Source organism: Pleurodeles waltl, chromosome 1_1 (genome assembly GCF_031143425.1).
Source record: "Pleurodeles waltl isolate 20211129_DDA chromosome 1_1, aPleWal1.hap1.20221129, whole genome shotgun sequence".
In the NCBI taxonomy this organism is placed as follows: Eukaryota; Metazoa; Chordata; class Amphibia; order Caudata; family Salamandridae; genus Pleurodeles; species Pleurodeles waltl.
The window spans coordinates 203,665,612-203,686,180 of record NC_090436.1 but is presented as its reverse complement, the minus strand read 5'-3'; the positions used below and the strand labels follow the sequence as shown (position 1 = coordinate 203,686,180).

Genomic DNA, 20,569 nt, shown 5'->3' with positions numbered 1-20,569 from the left:
TGGGAGTGCGGTGGGATGGACTGGATTGGGGTGGGATGGACTGGAGTGGGGTGGATCAGACTGGAGTAGGGTGGATTGGACTAGGGTGGGGTGGAATGGACTAGGGTGGGGTGGATGGGGCTGGTTTGGACTGGAGGGGATTAGGGTGGATTGGACTGTAGTGGGGTGGATTGGATTGGGTTGAGGTGGATTGAATTGGATTGGGGTGGAATGGACTGGGCTGGATTGTGGTTAATTGGATTGGAGTGGGGTGGACTGGATTGTAGTGGGGTGGATTGGAGTGGGGTGAACTGGGTTTGAGTGGGGTGGAGTGGACTGTGGTGAGATGAGGAGGATCGGAGAGGGGCAGATTGTTTTGGACTGGAGTGAGTTGTTTAGGATTGGAGTGGGGCAGGACTGAGTATTGCAGGTGGAAGTGGGCATGTTGTTTTGAATTAAAGAGGCAGATTGGAGTGGGGCAGATTGCACTGGATTGGAGTTGGGCAGGTTGTTTTGGATTGGAGTGAGGAAGATTGAAGCGGCACAGATTGTTTTGGATTGGAGTGGGGCAGATTATTTTGGATTGGAATGGGGCAGATTGTTCTGGATTGGGATGGGGCAGATTGGTGTGTGACAGATTGCTTTGGATTGGAGTGGGGCAGATTGGAGTTAGGCGGATTTTATTAGGGTAGACTGGAGTGGGGTGGATTGGTTTGGAGTGGGGTGGGGTGGATTGGATGGGAGAGGAGTAGATTGGAGTCAGGTGAATTCGGATGGAATGGATTGGATTGGGGTAGGGTGGGGTGGATTGTTTTAGACTGGAGTGGGGCAGATGAGAGGCTTGTGGACTGGAGTGGGGCAGATTGTTTTGGATTAAAGTGGGGCAGATTGGAGTGAGGTAGATTGGAGTGGGGCAGATTGTTTGGATTGGAGTGCAGCAGTTTGCAGTAGGGCAAACAGTTTTGGATTGGGGCAGACTGCAGTGGGGCAGATTGTTTTTGATTGGAGTGGGGCAGATCAGAGTAGAGCATATTGTTTTAGCTGGGAGTGGGGCAGATTGGTTTGGATTAGAGTGGGGCGAACTGGAGTGGGGCAGATTCGATTGGAGTGGTTTGGGAGGATTGGAGTGGGGTGGTTGGACTGGATTGGGGTGAGTGGGTTGGACTGGATTGGGGTGAGTGGGTTGGACTGGAGTGGGGTGGAATGGTGTAGGGTAAAGTGGGATGGATTGGGGTACATTGTAGTGGGGTGGATTGGGGTGTACTGCACAATTATGTGTTAGAGTATTTCATAAATTACACATCATTAAGAAACAACGTAACATTGCAATAGTTCGAACAAGATAATTTTTTGAGAAGAGTGCCTACGAGCAAAAACTAAATAAAACTTGAGTGGAACGTGAGAAAAGACGACATGGCAAAATAAAAGAAAGCTATTTATAAAAAAGAAAACTTAGCAAATGTGTTTGTCTTGCTAGGCAAGTTTTTGCCAGTCACAAGCCTTCTTTCTGTCTGCAGGGCACTAGAAGTTAAAAAGAACAAAATAGTATCTCAATCACATCAGAAGCAGCGCACGGGCACTGATCAGTGGCATAACAAGGACCCGGTAGCCCCCGTGGAGCGGGGAGGCCCTGAGCTCCAGAGGGGCACCTCAGTACAGAACCTCGCCTGAGTGAGTCCGGGGGGGCCATTCCATGTTCTTTGCAGGGGGGCCTCCTCCAGTTGTGTTACGCCACTGGCACTGATTAAGTTGAATCAATCAGTGCTTGGTCCCTGCACCGCAGACAAGAACGGAAATGATGCCAGGCCTGAAGTGGACGAATTACGAGGCTGTAACAAAGAGTGCCACTGCAAGCCAACAAATGGTGAGCGACAGGCTGGCCCTAGCCCTTTACTGTACACAACAGTCTCACAAGCGAGAGATATACGCTAGCATGCTTGACCCTAAAAATGATCTTTGTGACAAAAGCAGTAACCTATTGAGCTATCTACTTAAAATAAAATTATGGGATCTGCAAGCTACACATGCTTTGCAGCAGGCCCATTAACCCTCTAACTACTTTACAATGAGTCAAAACTGCTTGACAAAACTCCGATCTCTCCAGCAGGTAGATTCATTACCAGAGTTATTTTGATATTTTTATTACTGCCTGAAAATTGTTGGATCGCACTGCCCTAAGGCCGGCAATGAGGTAGGGGACTACGTTTGTTGAATCATTTATTGCTTGTGGGATACCTTTTGATTTGCGAAAGTGACTCTAAAATTATGTTCAATGAGTCTATTTTATAGTTCATTCACTGTTATTAATATACCACTTGCATTTGATAGCATCGGCATGTATTGCAAATAGATACTGCATACAATAACTTTAATGATACTATTGATAACAGTGATGGCGCTTCATACCACAGTTTTGCTTTCCCTAAACTCTGTAAATAACAAATGTTGTTATTACCCAATGTAGGAGAGACAATGAATACGGGGATGTAGTTCTGTTCCAAAACTTAATTCTTAGATCGTTTTTAAATGAACATTGCTATGAAGAACTTCTCTACACAGACGGGGGAATGAGCTAAAATGTCTATTTTAGTACACACACGATTTTCACTTTGTGATCTTCCAGGGTGTGTTCCATGTTCCTTTTGTGTACTCTGCCTCACCACAGACGATATTCAATGTGCATGAGTCAGCTTTTCTCTTAAATTTCGAAAATAGCTCTAGTCTTTGCACTTCCACCGCATAAAAATATTCCAGCTCCTTGTCCAAATCCTGCGGTCTGGCGCCGACAGGGGCTCTCCCTTCTGTAGGTGATCATGCATTTGCATTCAGAACACTCTTTATATTTCCCTGCCAACGTTCCCCCCTGCTTCGACGGATTGCAAAAAAGATTGCTTTTGATCGGTCAGAAGTGCTGACAGACCAAACGTTGACGTCCTGAATAAACTGGCTACGTCTTGGCCCCCAAAGACTCAGTCAACAACTACCACCTTCTACAGTTAATAAACGTGGCACTGGTATGTAGCAGGCTTATGACCAGTCACACACGCCCATTCATGGCTGCCAAACCGAGGCCCACTAACTCCAAGAAGGGCACAGAGTTCGGATTGGTAGCCACAGTGAAGCATCCATTTTACGTTTGCTAATTGCCTGGGTCTCAACACCAGCCTGGCGGAGTCACTTACGAGTTTGTCATTTCTCTCTGTAAACGGGTCTGTAATTCTACAACCGCCAACTTATATTGATGGAGCAAGCTTCAAATGCTTAGTATTCTTAAAACAAAGAAAGGGAGACAATCCTCACGAAGGCCCACAATTTAAGACGGCAACTTAGAAAGCTGTTGTGCAGTACATGATCTTAAGGGGGAGATCTCCTCCTAAGTATCATAGGGAGGAATCTAGAGGACTTTGGAAATTAAAGAGCGCTCACAGGGAGGCCCAACATATTAACCCTGGGCTTCAGCATAGCAAAACTCTGCAGCAGTAAAGCAGCTGGAGTCTCAATGGAAGACAAGTCACAGTAAGACTCCTGCCAAGCCTAAATAGCTGGCCAATGCATTACAGCTTAGGGACAACTAATCCCACATCAATGATATCGGAAGGAAATGTAGCACCAAATGGGGATCATGTTGCAGGACAGGCAACAAGGGAAACCGGAGGTGTTACAGACCTACCTGCTCAAAACTTACACAAAGAGTTTCAGACCAGTTGTGGACAGGCGTCCGAGCAGGATGGCATAGTGGGCAAAGCTCCAACAAGAAAGCCCATTCTAGGGTAACCACCATCAGATTAAAAAGGGAAAAGCAGAGTCTCGTTAGCCAAGACTTTCTTAAGTGCCCCCTTCCTGTGCACACTCCACAAGAACTGTGAAATGAAAGAAATGGGAGAAAGGGCCTCAGGCTGTGCACAGCATCATCACAATGTAGTCCAGCTCCCACAATCAGCTGAAAAAGTGAGTCAACAGTGCAATGCTCTGATCAGCAAACAGATCAACTTCCTGAAAGGCAAAAAGGGAGCATATATCTTGAAAACCTACAAAAAACCTGAGCGAATTACTGCAAGGATCTAGTTGATCCACCCTGCTCAAATGTTGGTATTCAGAGGCAAGAGTGCTTAATTTGTGCAAGTATTTGCAGGTGCTCAGCACTGGCACTTATTTGTCAATATGGGCACTTATTTATGACAGTTATCACAAGGTGATAAATGGTATACTGCCTGTCTATTTTTCAGAATAGCACATCAGCAGATCGTTTCGAGCTTCAATATACTCTGCATTAAGCAATATTAGCAGGGTGTGCAAGCTGTGTTGATCTCACATTAAATAACATGGGCCCTGTCATTTTTTCCCCACAAATTAAGCACTGGAGTTGAGGGGTTTTCAGCAAGTCTACATCCTCAGAACCTGACATCACCAGGGCTTGCAACTAGTCCTGAGAGAGGTACAAAAGACATTGGTGAACATCATCGGAACAATGCCCCTTCCTGCATCTATCCATCCTCTCATTCCTGCGATGTGAAGGAGAGGTATTGTGATGCTTTCGCTTGTTCTTGCCCATTGTACCCTCACAGAGAGACATTACTGACCAAACTGAAGCTATGTGGTAGCCTGGAAGGACGTCACAAAGAGATACATAGTAACTGGGTAATGCCCAGATGTAGTTAAAGAAAAAAAATATGTAGAGTGATCCCATCCACACAAGGACACACTCGGCCCACAAGGTGCATCACTATAGATATGCAGAGCATATAAAAATAATGGAAAAGAGCTTACTTACAGTACCTAGAGAACAAGCTATCTGCACGACTTCCATCACACTCCAGGGATCTCACATGATGGCAGCCCTATACAGCTGGCCACTCTTGAAGATCAAGTGCCAAGATTAGTTGTGCCGATAGGGAAGGATTCCCAAGGAGGGCAGGGAGAGCACAACAGATGACAGTCATTAATTAAAAAGAGGACGTGCTCAAGGCCCAGACACCCTTAAGAAACTTGGAATTAAAAAAGAAAGGCATTTGCCATGCAATGGGTCTCGCGTCTGCTCGAGTTAGAGCTATTAGCATTGTAAGTTCCTAACTGGACTTTTCTTGCCACATAAATTGAAAATGAAAAGCAAAACAGTTGACATAAGCAAGCTGATTCAATGCGCTACGGCCAACATGAGCGCGAAGGAGAGACACAAAGGGGAAAAGAAGTTCACTAGCTGTCAAACGTACTGGCAAAAGTGCAATTATCCATGTAACAGGGCCGATGGCCAAGGCGGCAACAAATCTGCCCCAAGGAGGGACAAACGTAAAACATTTACCAATGATAAAAAAGGATTTTTGAAAGGCAAACCCGTTAACGAGTGATAGTGATGGGCGTGCGGTGGGTGTGGTTAAAAGGCCACAGATATAGTACAACATGTCAGAGCACTTGCATGCTCGACCTTAAAAGGTTGGATATGTGCTCTCGAGAGCTTTGAAAGAAGGGGAATCAGCCTCCTTTTCAAAGAGCAGGCAGTGCAGACTCCTTCTTAGAGTAAGGAATGGGATGAGGCAGTAATATTGTATCGTTTAGCAGTGATCTGTCCAGCCTTCCTTAGAGTATGCATGACTTCTAATGATATTAAGGGTTCATTATTCTCCAGGTGACTTGGCCACAGTCATACTTTTGTGTGGACATTCAATCGCACCGCGCTCTTGAGAATCTCATTTCAAAGGCATTAATGTTGCAAATCATAGGAATAGCAGCTGTACAGTTACAGCACATAATCCAACATTTGTAGTGCATAGATAAATCACAGAGTTTTAACAGACCTGCCACTCATTTTAGGACACAATAAGAGACAGTCCCAAAAAATGTCACCATACAGTTTCATACATATCCTTGCAGCAGGTACATTAATTTACTTTGCCTTAGTAGTACAAGCAATCCCAGGCAGGATTCAGCCTAATTGGGTCTCTTATGTAAGGTGCAGCTTGGTTCCACAGTGGTACAGTGAATACAGGAACAACTCATAAGCGTGCTCACTGCACTTAGGGCATTGCACTGAGGGAAACAGAAAATAGCCTAAAACTGGTGTGAGTTTCTTGTGTTCTGTTTCAGAGGGCAGCTGGTCTGGCAGTTCCGGATGGACTATTCCTATTGGAACAGGACCAAGGTTGATTTGTGTAGAACTGGTTTGTGTCTGAGGTGGCATGGTGGGTAAATAATCGATAGACTGGAATGTGGTCCCTGGTGATTAAAAGTGGCTGAGATTATTTCAAGCATTCCACCCATCACTTTTTCCTTTTCCTGGGGTAAAAGCGGCAGACATTAACATTCAAATAAATGGCCAACTTTCCACGACATTTTATGTACAATTTATAATTAATCAGGCAGTTCAAATAGCAGGCAAGTACATTTAGATTTATGGCTCCCGAGATTTAAATCTAAAATTATAGCTGGTCAAGGTTGGTGTACTAAAGACCATGCACTATACGATTAGTGTACTTTGCTGATAAAAGGTACTTACCGTATCTTTGACATTGAGAGGACATTTGTGTTCACAAAGGAGCTGGACTACAGGAAGGCAACCGACTGCAGCTGAAATACAAGTAAGAACATAAAGAACTATATTTAAAAGCATAAAGCAAAGGGAGGAAGGAGTAGGGAGACTGATTTCACTGCATCACAAATGCCAGCCTGTTTTATGTAATACAGAGTGGACCACAGTGGCAAGTCACATCACTTTTGGGCCGTTTGTGGTTGGAGTTTGTGAATTTGTTGATAAGCACATCCAAATTTAAGAAAGTAAATCCACTTTACTTGGTTTCAGAACAAAGCAAAGTGCAGTCAGGTCCATCATATACATTTGATTCGATACACAACATTTTAGAGCATAGTTATAAAAAAAAAAAAGAAAATGTTATACTGATCCTCGGTTTACCACTTTAAGGGCTGGAGAGGAGAGAAAATGGGTTGCTTTCTGGACCGGACTGGAAATTAAAAGCAACCTTGAAAAGGTTTGTCAATCCAGCCCTTTATTGTATAAGCCTTTACAAAAGCAGTGGGTTATAAACCTGTCTAACCCTCCCTGCAAAGCCCAGGCATCTGGAAAGACAGAGCTATCCTGAGTTTCTGTAGAGGGCTGGCTAAACAAGTACACTAGTGAGGACACGTGTATGTGTACGTTCACTAGCATTAGCCCTTATATCCTTGAAGCTGTGAGACTTACTCTTAAATAGACTCGAAGGAGAAAGAGGTGGGGCGTCATCATGCAGTAGGTTTCCAATCCACCATCCCGGACAGCATGTAGCAAGCATCAATATTCCCAGACAGTACATGCTGAGATGTGTTTCTTATTCTCTGTTGGCTCCTGAAAAACCCTCCTGTTCTCCCCAGAAAAAGCAAGGTTGCTTGTGTAGCTGCGACGAGGAGTACAGAAAACAAATTCAGATGAAGGTTTGCATCAATATGAGGGTCCTCCAAGTGTAAGTCCCTGAACATGGAGACCGGTGAGTGCAAAAGTGATGCCAGAGGCCCTTGCTTTGAGTTGTTGTCAAGTGTGGGAAGCAGGACAATACAAGGCTGGGTCGGATCAGAATTGGCCTCTAAAATATAGAATGGATACTTCAGTTTAGAATGGAATCTGACCCTTTTACTCATCTCTGCTTGGCGAACGGGAACTGGAACTTCAAGGGTATTATTGAACTGTTATCTACTCAACCATTTTACCTTTACCTGCCCCCAACGTCCAGAGACTATATATTTGTGATCACGGGAAAGTCCAAACATAAATACCCTGCTCTCATGCTACCAAGCCTTATTCCAGGACTTAACGATCACTCACAGTAACATATGAGCAATGTCAGTGACTGCTTCAATTTATATAGAAGTGCATTATCATTAATCTGTTAAGGAAGCACCTATCAATGCATACAGTACATAGGTTTACAAACGAAGTGTCAACCACTGTGTATCTGGCACACATCATCAACAGTACATTATGGTAGTAGCTTCTTACTACAGAGAAATGAGGCAGCCATCTTCATCATAGCCCCACTTTTAAGTCTATAACAGTCTTAGACTGAATTCATTGATGAGTGGTCGCTAAATTGGAAGGAATCTGACCTCTAGTTGCCATTAATAACATAGATGCTGGAAGTAGGGATGCTGCAGTGTTCCAAAAATCGCCATGCTGGGATTCAGAAGATGTATGAGCAATAAAAAAGTCTTTAAATGTTGCTTTTAACTTGTCACATTTGTTGTGCTTCGAAGACAGGGGTCAAACGTCACCCTATGTCTTCTGATAATTAGTTATTTATTCTTTTAACATGGGCATTGGTGCTTACTTTCTCTGAGAGTAACAAGGGTTTGTAAAGTGAATATTTGACAATCGTGATGGGGTACATGGACTCTGAATGAAAAGATGGTAGAATGTAATTTTTTTTCTAACAAGTAAATTTAAATTACCTGAACAAATATTTCAGAATATATCAGCAGTTAGGAAAGCAGAAACGAAAAACCGTTTTTTAATTCTAAAGTGTGATGGAAAGAAAAATGTTATTACGATCAAAACAACTAAAGCTACTTTACTAAATTTCTACAAATTATTGTTTGTGCACTATATAGTTTTATCAGTAAAACTGTATATGTGTGTAAATTTAGTGGGCATTTCAATGGAAACTGTGCTGTCGGTAAATGACAATACACTAGTATAGGGTTTTTTAGTAATATATTTGTGCTTTCAAATGCACAACTGGCTCTATACTACGCCCTCATACCTCTCTTGCTGAATACCTTTGCTACACTTGTTCTTTGTGTGAGACTTTGATTCTTCACAATCCCTAGGACTTCAGTGATTTAACATGACAGCACCCCACTCTGGAAAGTGTTACACCATGGATTTATAATAAGAATAAAAATGTAAACTTGTCACTACGCTTATTTTTAATGCACAACCTGTCAGACGAAAGTATGGTATATCAACTGCAAGAAACTCTCCGCCAACATATATGTTTATAATTGATATATCATGGGCAGTAACCAGCAGTTCAGGAAATTAGTTAAGTAGTTTGAAGATAAATAACTAGTTTATCTGGGTGTCTCCTTCTCATATTGAAGCAGATCCTGATCCCAAAACTACTCTATGTAAATCTGAAATTGTTCGATGTTGTCTAAAGCCATTCTGTTTCTGAAGCAGAACAGAGGATAAGAGAATTGCAAAGTGTGGATCAGGAAGCTTGGTGGGGATTGCACTGGGCAGGGAGAAGGTGCAAGGGTAAGACTACCCAAAGCAGGGGAGAAGTGCAATACAAGGGAGGGAGAGAGAACAGGCGCATTCAAGGAACCACATGGAACTCAGCCAAAACCCTATGACAGCAGTTCCTAACCTGGGGACATTGGACCCGTGGGGGTCCACAGCTGTTTGGGAAATTAAATAATATTAGCAGAGTATTAAAGAAACTACATATACCACAGAAAAAAGCAAAATCGGAAATATTTAAAATGTGAAGGAATCTGAAATTGGACACTAAACATTACGTTGGTTTCCTTCTCTATTAGAGGGAGGAACTCAAGTGCAGCAAATGGAATCCAGTATTGGAGATTAGTGGCCTGAAACAGAAGCACTGGCATGAGCCAAGGCAAATAAAGTATTAATTAGGAGGAAAACAGATACAATGATATACCAAAGTCTAGCATACAGCTTCACTTTTTATAAATACAACTGCAGTTTGCAAAGCCCCAATGTTCCTATTAAAATTTGGATCCTTGCATTTTTTTAAATAATATTTGGTATATTTTTTGGTGTATACATGTTTCTATATTTTTGTGTATTGTTTTGAAATTCAGATGGTAGAAACTGTATTGGCGGGAGGGTTCCCAGCTTCTAGTAGCAATTCAATGGGGCTCCACAGAACTCAAAAGCTTAACAACAGCTTCCACAGGAAGGGTCTATGGACTGCCACATCATTTCCCCTAACCTACATTAGTTGCCTATGTCAGGAATGTGTGCAGTTCCACCAGTCCTTTGGAGACATAGCTGACTCTCTACAGGCCTCAGGTCCATCTGTAACCACTAAAATCTCCAACCTGCCTGTGCAATAAAGTGTCTCGGAAAGAAAGAAAGCAGTCAGAGAGTGGAATGGGTTCCCACACTCACTCATGGAGCCCTGCCCAGCTAGCCCACACTCGGTCAATCCGAGGGAGCAAGAGGAGGATGAGTTACATCAGTGATGATCAGGCAACCATGAAGCATTCCTCATGCATCACTTGACTATGTTCCTCTCATCTGCTTCCCGCTTCTACTCTTCTGGAAGTTTTCAATACCTCAAGGCTGGCAGAGGGAATATTGCTTTATTTTTACCTTCCACGTGCAACAAGGACAGCAGAGGGTTTTTGTCTCTGCCATGCAATATGACAAGAGTTTTTTTTTTTTAACAAACCCAGGCAGTCGACTACTTTATTTTCCTTCGATGACCCCTAGGACACCCAATTGATTTTTCATGAATCAGTTTACGGAAACTACATAATATTTGGCCTTAATGGTGCTGCTGATTAGTTCCATTAAAAGGAAATCTAAAACGTAAGCATAGCAAAGAAGTCGGGCGTATGTAGAGGGATAGAGAGGGAGTGCCCGCACAATTACATTTTGAAGAGCTGATGTCAAATGCTGCATTTGAATTCCAGTGTCTTTCACAGAAGGGACATTATTCCTCTACAGCAGTAAAACGCAATAAAACAGTCACATTTGAGGAGAATTTTGCGAAATCACCTGCTCTCCCTGCGGCAGAGAACTAACTAGGCTGTTTTCAGCAATCTTACTTTCAATAGAAAGGTACGGACACCGACTACAAAACAAGCAGCGCCCTAATCTGAGCATTTCATTGGCCTGTTATCTGCAGCAGCCTCAAAACTGGATGCAATAAATAGCTAAAAAGGAATTACACGAGTTCATAAAAAACATGATATAGAGTGTAAAAGTAATCTACCACTTCTCGAATACAACAGCATCAGCTCTTTACATTGGTCTAAATGCTGATATCAGTTCCTAAACTCGGTTTGACATGGTCTGGGATTGGCACTGTCAAATCATGGTGTTAATACCAGTGCTATCTGTTTAATCAAATAACGCTGAAAAATATTGTCAAAATTTAAATTTACTGCAGGTTCAAATGCTATTCGCGTTTACGATTGTGAGGTCCTTTACATCACTGGCTTTACTGTTGTTATAAAATGCAATGCGAGATAAAAAAAACAATAAAATGAATATAAAATCGCCCTGGGCCAGGAAATATATGTCGTTTCATAGTTAGAGGACAGATTTTATAGTCAAAGGACAGATTTTACACGCAGGACACCACGCTAAGCACATCCACAAAGTCTAAATTCTACTTTTCCTGATGGACGTGTGTGGTCATTCAGAACAGAATTTTATTTCCATCAGAAATGCTACTGTTTTTCTTAAGAATTTGCCATGTACCCCATAAACCTTTACGTGAACATTCCTGAGGAGGCACACTATCCACAAATAGACTACTTTACTCACTGGAGGGATAGGAGTGAGTGACACTGTCAGTGCACTGTAAACCCAAAAATATGTTTGGAGTTTAAAACATGTTCTGACATAAAGAGGCATTGAATTTACTTGTCTGTCTCTCCATGCCACTCTTCGATAGTCTACCTACCACCACGAGATAGGTCTCCTAACCTCCTGTGCCTATTTGCTTGTCTGAAGCCAATTTATCCGTGCTCAGAAATAATTCCAGTAAATCGGAAGACGGAAAGGACCTGCAACATCCTTTCTCTGTTGGATGCTTACTTCACCAAAGCTATCGGGAAAGTAGGGAAAATGTATCCTTCTACGACATCTGTGGCTATCAGAAAAGAAGGGCTGTGGAGGGCTCATCTATCTTTAGGTTTTTGCCGAGTTCTGGAACCCACACCTCTTCTAGGGTACAGCAAGGCAACATGAGGGGTGAGACTTAGTAGAATAGCTTGGATACCAAAACGGTTTAAATGACATCACATTTTAACAAAATAGAAGGCGCTGTGCGAAAGGCACTGTATTTAATTCATGGAATATAGTAAATTACACACATTGTTATCAGTGGGGTATCTACAAAATGGGAATGCATGGAAAAAAATCAAATTACATAAGAGCTACACAAGAGAAAGTACCAACAACAGAAACTGAAGAAGGAAGTGGTCAGGTGAGTGTGTGGGAGTGGGAGTGCGTGTCTGTGTTTGCCAGTCACAGCTTTATAAGATAACTGAGTCACTGAATGATTGATTGCACAACCAATAATGTAAATAATGCAAAGTATGTTATCCAAGAATGACAAACACCTGAAAAAGTCACAAATGACAAATCATTGAATACGTGCGCATACCTGCATGATGTAAAGGTGTTTTTCCAGTGCTGTCAGTACATTCTGGCGGGCACTTAAACTAAAAAGTACAAAACAACACAGAAAGTTACAAAGATGTGGCCACTTACAAGGTGAATATTCCAAGCATTAAGGTTATGAGCCTTTTCACTTCCACACATACCAATTTACAGTAAGGGAAAATAAAGGCATGAAGTGGGCTTGCTTATATGTAAGTAACTTACCACTTTGGGTATTGTCGTAACTTTAAAAAGTACACGTACAGCAATATACATACCAGTTACGGTAACAACACACCTTGGCACAAAAATAAAGACAAACATCAATGGCTTGAAGATGCAAATAATATGCTTTGATTACATCTGAATCAACAAATATGACACAATTTTCCATTAGATCAGGACATAGATGTATGCATTCCATTGACCAAGTGAGGGTATAGTAGATTAACATTCCTCAAATAACCCTTGATGGAACTGGCCCTTTCTGCAGTCAGCCAAAATGTTTATCTTCCTTTGCTGAACCAGTTTTTGTTGGCTTTTGGGGCCCTGCTCCTCCTATCCAGTGGTAAAATGTATGTGATCTCCCCTTTAACCATGGTACAATTGACATACACCTGATTGGTCCATTTAATTTACTTACATGTCCCTAGTATATGATATTAAATGTACCCAGGGCCTGTAAATGAGTACTACAGCCCACTAGTAACATTTCAATGTGCCACTCACTATAGTACCACTGTAAAACATATCTCAGGCCTGCCAATGCAGCATGTAGGGCAGCTTTAAACTGTCATTTCCACCTAGGAAATCAAAACCTTTTGTCAGGCCTAAACTTAAATTTTTAGCATTTATACTTCACCCTTAAGGTGGCACTAAGGACTCAAGAGGCAGAGTGCATTGTATTTAAAAATTAGGACACATGTACTTAACATCTACATGTCCTGACAGTGAAAAACGCTCCAAGTAGTCTTTCATTGCAGCAAGGCTACTTCTCCCAAAGACTAACACTGGGTTACCTTTTTACACTTAATAAGTGATAACTTCCTTTCAGGAGCAGATAGTGAAATACTTCTTCCACTCATCTGAACAGAAATGTAAAACCTCTTTAATGCTAAAGTTGGATTTGTAGTTATTATTCTGAAATGAATTTTTTTTTTGCCTACCTCATATATGCCTTTCTGCAATTCTCAAGGACCACATGACTGAAAATGGCTCTCCTGTGGTGCAATGTATACTTCTTTCAGACAGGGGACAAAAGGTCCTTAGGTGTGGGGAGTGGTGCTCCTCTCCTGAGCAAGATGGCCTTGGGATTGTACTGAGCCCTTCCTGAGCTTCAAAGATTAGGCTGTGGCTGTTCCTTCTCCGTTTTTGACTTCTGAATCTGATTTCCTCATCACTGGCAAATGGACCTTCCTGCCCCATGTTGCTCTAGACAGACAGCCAAACCCAGGGGAAGAGAAAGAGCTGACAAGAAACAGTGTGGGGTTAGACAAAGAGAATGACACCCACACACACTGGCACTGGGTATAAAAGTGGCACCATCAGAACCTCGCTTCAGAACACTCCTGGACGTATGAAGTTTAGAAGAAGGACCACCCTCCTGTCTGAAGACGTAAGACTGGACCAGCTTGTCTTGAACCTAAGATCTCAGAAGAGACTCCATGGGTCAGTTGGTTGACCTCCCGTTTGAGCTGCAGGGTTATAACAAAATTCCAGAGGCATTCCCCGGAACTACTGACCGGACCAGCACCAACTGGATCTGCCTGGAGGGGGTCCTTACCCACAAGAGGTGCCTCCTCAGTCCTGGAGCCTTGGCCTCCTCCAACCTGCAAGAGCCTGCAAGAACTGGGACTCCAGGTGAAAATCCAGAAGTTGCATGCTCTTTGCAACCGCGAACAACCTTCCATGTCTCTCACCAACGCGAAGCTCCAACGACAACCTGCTCTTCACATCAGTAACAAACCACATGCATCTCCTGTAAACATAAACCTTTGACGGCAACCTGCTCTTCGCGCTGACGATCTCCTTGCAGCACCTGCCAAAGTGAAGCTCTGACTGACTGCTTTAGTGGCAGGCAACCAGAGGCTAATGCACAGGTTGATTTAGTGACTATTGTGGTTCAGACTGACATGGATTGTGTTTATTATTTGAGTGGTGCTCTCTCCCCACTCAACTAATAACTCGATTTCTTAAACCCCTCGCTGTCAACTGTAAGAACACCATAGAAATCTAGCTTTAAGTTTTCACTTGTCGCGGCATCATGCCCTTAACAGCCTTTTAGATTTAATTGTATCGCTTTTACTGGAGTCTCACAACGTATTGTATACTGATTTTAGGAGTTCTGCATCCCTTGTGGCAGTCTTCTGAATCCTTATTTACATTTTTGGATAATGCTAAAATGTTGGTCTTTCTGTGATGACTTTGTGGCTAGCTGGCCTATTTTTTGTACCACTGAGACTGATTTGGGAGTACATTTATGCTATGTAGCCCTTTCTGAGCAAGTTTTGTTTACAGAATGCCCTGCTTCCGGATTGAAAGTGTAGAAGAAGGATGAAAGGGACACCTATATACACACACAAGGTTTGAATGCTTTCTATGGTCAGTAATCATTTAGCATTCACATTGTTAGACCAGTCAGCCTTAGGGAGTTCTCCCCACAAACGTTTTGCCTGCTTGCCTCATATTTTTGCTGATTCTTTTTGTTGGCCTTAGGACAGCACTTTGCCACTTCTGCATGTGCTTCTCCCTGAAACATGGTAACATTGGTATACACACAATTGGCATATTTAATTTAGTTGTAAGTCCCTTGTAACATGGTATACCATATAATCAGGGCCTGTAAGTTAGATGCTAATAGTAGGCCTTAAGCACTGAGTATGCCACCCACTTAAATAGCCCGTTATACATGTCTCAGGCTTGTCAATGCAAAGCCTGTATGTGCAGTGCGACTGCCAATTCGACTTGCCATTTAAAACCCCTTGCCAAGCATAAAACAACCTCGTTATTACATATAAATCACCCCTAAGGTAGGCCTTAGATAGCCCAGAGGGCAGGGTGTTATGTAACAAAAAGGCAGGACATGTACTTTTGCAAGTCCTGGTAGTGAAAAACTTCTCAATTCATTTTGCACTACGGTGAGGCCTACTCGTCTAATAGGCTAGCATTGGGAGTTCCTTAATAGACTTTTAAGATGAAATTCCTGATTAGAAAGGAATAGCTGCCTCACTTTAAATATATTTGGAACAGCAATGATAAATCCTCTTTAATGGTAAAGTTGGATTTAACATTACTACTAAGAAATGCCACTTTTAGAAAGAGGACTTTTCTCTGCTCTTACAGCGGTGTGTGCCTGCAGGCTGTCTCCAATATCCATCTGGGGGGCTGACAGCTACACTTTATGCACTCCCTCTAGACAGCGACAAACAGAGGAAGGTTAAGTGTGTCTGAGTACTCATATGCATTCATCTACCTTCTGATGACTCTTCCTGGGCAGTAAGGGTGGGATGGTGATGACGCTTACACCTGAATAGGCGGTGCCTGTCCCCACACAAAGGGCTGACTATTCCCTACTGATAGTCTGGAGCCAGGCCTCAGGAAGAAAGGATCCTGGTGCACTTCAAAGTTCCTTCTTTTAAGTCACCCCCACTTCAAAGGCACTTCTGGTTATAAGTACTGGGTCTCTCAACCCACCAAATCAGACACTTCTGTACCATCAGCTGGACTCTGTTAGAAGAACTACTGTGCTGCTTAAAGGACTCCTCTGCTGGACCTAGAAGGCCTGCTTTTCTCTTGTGTTGCCCTGCTGGACTATGCCTTCTACCTGAAGTGTGCTCCAAGGGCTTGTTGGCTTGTCTCCTGTTGCTTGAGACTTAGGGATATCAAAGTCTCGACCCCTTCTCCTGGTTCACCGGAATTAGATATAGATACTTGCATCACAGAAATAGATGCATCTCCTGTGTGTGTGTGTAGCAGAATCGGTGCATTAACACGGTTGCAGGAGTAGAATTGGTGCATCGCTCTCGGATCTAATGCCTTGCCTTGAGAACCTAACACATCGAAACTGTGCTTCGCCGCCCCAGCAGTCTACGGAGACTGACACATCCCTCAACTGCATGGAGAAAGTTGGCGCATCGCACTTTGGAACCAGTGCATTGTGGCTTCAGCGCTGGTCTTCGGAACCAACATCGCCATCACTCGACTTCTACTTATTACATTTTTGTCATTTTGGTATTGACTTAGTTATAAAATTGGCTATTTTTCTAAACCTGTGTGAAGTCTTTTTTGTGGTGTTTTCATTGTGTTATTGTGTGTGTGTGTGTGCTTCACAAATACTTTACACATTGCCTCTTTAGACAAGCCTGACTGCTCTGTGCCAAACTACCAGAGGGTGAGCAGAGATCTTTCAGTGTGTATCAAGCTTACCCTGACTAGAGTGGTGGTTTCTGCTTGAACAGGGTGAATACTGTGACAACCAGAAACCCGATTTCTAACACACATTTTGGGGCTCATTATGAACATGGGGGGAAACCCCGCCATGTTCGTGCTGGCGGTCTTTTCATAGACCGCCAGCCCCATTGAAAACCCACAGGCCGAATTACAAACATTCTGCTGGGTTGGCGGGCGGAAACCATGTTTCCGCCCGCTGGCCCAGCAGAATGCAGGGCCGGGACATTGCCGACGGCTCCACATGGAGCCGTCGTCAATGCCTCAGTGCGGCGGGTGCAGCAGCACCCGTCGTGCAGATCACTGCCCGTAAATCAGGAAGTGACCTGCACGACGGGGCACTGCACGGGGGCCCCTGCACTGCCCATACCAAAAGCATGGGCAGTGCAGCGGCCCCCAGGGGGTCCCTTGGGCACCCCTTCTGCCAGCTTTTCCCCGGCGGGGAAACCCGCCAGGAAAAGGCTGGAGGAAACAGGGTTCATTATCCGGAGGGCGGCGATGCTTGCAACGCTGCCCTGTCAGATAATGATATCCGCCATCGTCAGGCTGCCTGTCGGCGGTATCCTGACGGTGGCGGAGGGCCGCCACAGGCAGCCCTCCCTGTGTTCATATTATGGCGGTTCAGACCGCCATGCCGGTGGCGGTATTTGCCGCCGCCGTCATGGCGGTCTGAACCACTGTGTTTATAATGAGGGCCTTTATCTTGAAACAGGCCGGTTACTTCCTCTTCTCTACACAGATATGTTTGGGGATTGAATGGCTAACATTGCATTTATATGATGCACACTACACAGCAAGTTTCTTGGTGCTAAAGTGGTGTAACACTTCACATTGAGGACACCTACCACAGATGCCAGCAGTAATGTAAAGATGTCTGTTGTAATCTATTAGGCAAGGACAGGCACTGAACAAAAGTTCAAAAAATGCTAATCCTGTCTGATTTGCTCCATTAAGGCATTCAAGAGCTTAGAAGCCAGCAAGGAGAAACTTCTTCCACCCACTATTTGGCACCACCAGGACAAACATGTGCCATACAAGGACTTCGGTACTACCATCCAATTTCGCTTTTCCAAGCACTTTTGATTGATAATGCCATAGCATTTAGAGATTTCTTGGCTGGGCTTGGAACTGCGAGTTGGTTAACTAGCCATCCACAATAGGCCATTAGTGCTATTAACTTCTTTCTGAAAGACAGCTGTGGAGCAATTGTTGCTTTTGGGGTCAGGGGCAGGCTGCAAGCCTCTTGGCCCTGTGCAGATTGGTAGCCATTCCTCTTCTTTTAGGCCTTCCGCTCAAATGCTCAACAATAGACAGATGTTGCAACAGTTTTATCTTTACCACTTGTTGATTTTTCCTAAGACTGGACATGAGCATGATGTGTGGTTAATTCTACTGATAAAGCACAGTGAAAATCAATAAAATATGTTACGGCAAATAATTGCAGTGTAGATGTCAGAGAAAAGCAATTACAAATTAAGGACATTAAAAAAATGTGCTTAATGAATGCTAATCCTAGAACTGAAGTTGAAACTTTAAACATGTTAACTCAGTGTCCCCAATTCTCTGCATCACATGATGACCATTTCAACTAGTAAGGTGTAAAGAATCCAATTGCAGAAGTACTTATTTGACCATCCTCTGTGAAAACACTGAGAGGCTTATTCACAAAGGTAAATCTACATGTGTGGATTTACTAGAAGTAAATTTACTCAAACCTTTGAGTAACTTCACTGCTTTTTCCTATTTACCATCTGTGAGTTTAAAATTACTCAGAGGTGTAGGCGTACATGTTCATGGCCCCTGAAAAAGGGTGTCAGCAAAATGTAAAATACAGCCATAAAGTTATAACTAATAGTGACTTCACGAGAGTATTTGCTGTTCCACACACTTAGTGAACACACCACAATCAGGGTGGAGAGCTCCATATGGTAAAGTATAGGTAAAAGTTTATATAACTTTTTAAAGCTTAGAAGATAGTTATCATAAATATGAATTTTTATTAACTTTATTCATTTATTTAAAATGTAGAAAAATAAAATCAAATGTTACAGCATTAGTTACTTGTTTTACATGAAAAATAAAAATATTTTCTATGGTTTCAATTAAAAAAGTATAATCCACACCTAAAGTTAAAAAATATATATGTTATTGCATATTAAAAATATTAAAAGTGATGCATAGAATTAATTAAAAGTGACGTAATTATTGTTCATATAAATTAATGTAATCTTAAAATGGTTATTAAAATATTTTTAAACAGATTTTATTTATAGATTAAACTATAGGTATTTTTACATTAAATTACATTAACTTACATTTACATACTATTTTAACATTAGTTCCCATGGGGTTTAAATTTAAGTCCCTACTTCTATAATTTTCTAAGAGAGGATGTTGCAGTAGTAGTAGTGTTTGGCCATTTATGGTGCTGGGCTTACTCTATCTCTGAGCTGGAATACATTTACAACTGTTTGGGGTACTTTTGGGTGTAGTAACTCTAGAAGGGCAGTTTATGAATAGCTATGGGCTTATGTTTTTGTGGGTGGGTGCATATCTCCCCCTAAACTCACCCTTTTCCTCCCCAAATCCCTTGTTACTTTTCCTTAAACCCTCCCCTTTAGTAGTAAGCATTCACCATTTTATAGCCACTCTCTTCCGTTCCCACATTTACTACTAAGATACGTACTTACGTGTGCAGAGATCGTCTCAGTTGAGGAAGAGATCTCTGCACATAACAAATGGGAATGGCAGAGGCATAGACCACATGTAGGTATGTAAATAGCATTTTGTAGTATGTTAGGGACACTACTGTAGTACACTAAAAGTACTATACGATGCTGCTTGTGAATGGGCTCCTGAATGCTTACTCTGGTGCACAGATGAGAGACCACAAGCTACAAATGAGACGCTCCAATTGGGACTTAATTTCCTCTCGCCAGGGCTATTTACGAGAGGAGAAAATCCACTTGTAAGAAATTGGGTTACTGGCTGAGGCAGTTGAAACCCTACTCAAGCAGAAAGCACAGGGCTCACCAGGGTGAGGCACAAGCAAACCCCAAATTAACCTGTGCTCATACCTCTGGTAGTTTGCCACAGAGCAGTCAGGCTTAACTTGAGGCAATGTGTAAAGTATTTATGCAGCACTTCAAACTTAAATAAAGCTGAAACACAACACAAGAAAAAACCCACAGTACTTTAGAAAAATAGAGTAAAATGTAATAAATAAATCAAGACCAAAACAACAAAAAACTAATTAATAGAACCAGAGATATGCAATTATAAAGATTTAAGTGAAAATAGCACCAAGTGAAAATAGCCTTAAGTGCCACTCGCGGATTTCAGGTTGTGTGAGATTAGGGGAAGCTCACAAGTTCAGGCCAACTGCGATGGAGTATGGGTCGGATATAGGGACCAGGTTAGTTCTTCTGAAAAATTACCTTCTCAGTCCAGCGCAAAGAGTGCAGTTCACGGTGTGGGGGGCTGCGAGGAGCAGGGAAAGACCTAAGGGGGTCCTCTTGAGGTTCAGGAGCTTGCTCCAGCTGGATCTGGGTGCTGGTTCAAATGGTTGGGAGCCTGTTTTGTCTCTGAACAGGAGGCCAGCAGACTAGTCCTTGAAGTCACACTGGGTGTCTGGGGTTCAGGTGCAGGTTCAATCCCTTCGACTCAGGCAGGAGGGTAGCAGGGCAGCAATCCACCAGAGTGGGAGCCCTTTCAGCAGCAGAGCAATCATTCTTCCTGGCACAGTCTCCTCAGGTCCAGAAGTGTACTGAAGGGTTGGTGTCCAATATTTATACCAGG

The 20,569-nt window shown here is 42.8% G+C and overlaps 1 protein-coding gene across 2 annotated transcripts in view; it reads right to left on the bottom strand.

Moving 5' to 3' along the window:
* Positions 1 to 20,569, bottom strand: part of RAI14 (retinoic acid induced 14) — a 362,553-nt gene that overhangs the window by 97,277 nt on the left and 244,707 nt on the right. For both annotated transcript variants that reach the window (XM_069220646.1, XM_069220638.1), the window contains exons 6-7: positions 12,330 to 12,387; positions 6,470 to 6,540 (exon numbers count right to left, since the gene is read on the bottom strand). In XM_069220646.1, the coding sequence (XP_069076747.1) occupies positions 6,470 to 6,540; positions 12,330 to 12,387 (129 nt within the window). The remainder of the gene's footprint in view (positions 1 to 6,469; positions 6,541 to 12,329; positions 12,388 to 20,569) is intronic.